Source organism: Macadamia integrifolia, chromosome 5 (genome assembly GCF_013358625.1).
Source record: "Macadamia integrifolia cultivar HAES 741 chromosome 5, SCU_Mint_v3, whole genome shotgun sequence".
Lineage (NCBI taxonomy): Eukaryota > Viridiplantae > Streptophyta > Magnoliopsida > Proteales > Proteaceae > Macadamia > Macadamia integrifolia.
Genome location: NC_056561.1, coordinates 34,074,319 through 34,075,856, shown reverse-complemented (window position 1 = coordinate 34,075,856; position 1,538 = coordinate 34,074,319). Strand labels below are relative to the sequence as shown.

Genomic DNA, 1,538 nt, shown 5'->3' with positions numbered 1-1,538 from the left:
AAAAAAAAAAAAATCAAGTGGAGCTTATTGTGTTATGGTATAATATTTTTTACTGGTTTTCTTCTCTGTTCAATATCTTGTATAATGTTTCAATAATCTCAACTGCACACTAGATATTCGTGTTTACAATGATGTTCATATTTCATAGTTGTCTCTGAGGTGTGATCCCTGATTTTTCTTGGTAAGTGATACATTAACATGAAACATTAAACAAATATACAAATATACCACTTATCAATACTGTGGTAGGATATTGCCTCTTTTATGTACTCTATTTTTGCCCTTCTTCAAAACAAATATACCACTTATCAAAAAAAAAAAGAAAAATGAAACATTTATGTGCTGTTTCTGTGCTTAACCTCTGACCCCCTCGTATTTTTTATCCTGTTGTATTGTTTTGCAGAATGGGATGACAAGGAAGAGGGAAATGATGTCACACAGCAGTGGGAAGACGACTGGGATGACGATGATGTCAATGACGACTTCTCACTGCAGCTGAGGAGGGAGCTGGAGAACAACACTAAGAACTAAGTGTATCAGTTGTCATTTCCTTACATCATTTCTGCATTTCATGTTTCTTATTAATGAATACGAGATAGATATCAGGATATGATAGAAAACTTACATTCAGTTTTTAGAAGCTCAAACTTTGATCTCTTTTTGTGCTCCTTAATCTACTAAAGAGGAATGTTGGAGAGTTTCTGTTAAAAGAGTCTGTCATTCTCTGCATATGGTTGTTTGAAATGAGTGAAATGAGTGAAATGAGATAAGCTCAATATATGATTGATTGCTCAGGATCTTTCATGGATCTTAACGTCCATTGACACTGGGTTGCCTTTTTTTTTTTAACTGGGAAAAACAAATATTATAGTGCATGTGCGAGGTTTGGAGTGAGAAATTCGCACTTTACCCCGAGAATGTCAAGAGGCTGTTTCAACTGCTTCACTATCAGGTCGCAACATTTTTATCCTACAGTTGGACCAAGGAGTATGTTTTTCTTTTGCTATCGTTATTCTGCTGTATATAATTTTCACAATAAATTCCATTTCCATAATGGTTGTGGGTTGCTGCTACTTACACTCAGAATAGTGGGGGATGCATACCTTTCACATTAAAGACCTATATATAGGGTGTCATCTTGCAAGCAGGTGTGTGAAGGTTTGTAATTTTTTTGTCAGAATACACGTAGTCTATTTTGGGTAAACCACGTAAATTTATTATGTTATTTGTGTGATTTCTTTTCGTTTTTCTTTTGCTATCATTAAGGCTATGTTGTTAATTCCTAATATTAAAGTTTTATTAGCCATGCCCAAAAGGTCAAGCTTAAGGTTATGTTTGGTAGACAGGAAAAGAAAGGAAAATTTTCAAAAAAAAAATTAAATTTGAGGATGTCTTTTGTACTATTTTCTTTTCTTGACTGTCAAAAATAGCATAGGTTGTGTTTGGCAGTCATCCAAAAAAATGTTTCTAGTATTTTTTTCGTTTTATAGGAACAAGAAAATAGAATCTTCCGTTTGATGTCCAAGGTTTTTTTTTTT

At 33.5% G+C, this 1,538-nt stretch overlaps 1 protein-coding gene across 3 annotated transcripts in view; it reads left to right on the top strand.

Moving 5' to 3' along the window:
- Positions 1-729, top strand: part of LOC122080344 (protein DELETION OF SUV3 SUPPRESSOR 1(I)-like) — a 7,744-nt gene extending 7,015 nt beyond the window's left edge. For 2 of the 3 annotated variants that reach the window (XM_042647299.1, XM_042647298.1), the window contains exon 3: positions 404-567. Coding sequence is in view for 1 of the 3 variants with exons in the window: in XM_042647300.1 (XP_042503234.1) it covers positions 404-531 (128 nt within the window). In the remaining 2 variants the exon portion in view is untranslated. Of the gene's footprint in view, positions 1-403 lie in introns of all 3 variants that reach the window. The other variant, XM_042647300.1, reaches the window with a different exon arrangement.
- The last annotated feature ends 809 nt before the right edge of the window (positions 730-1,538 follow it).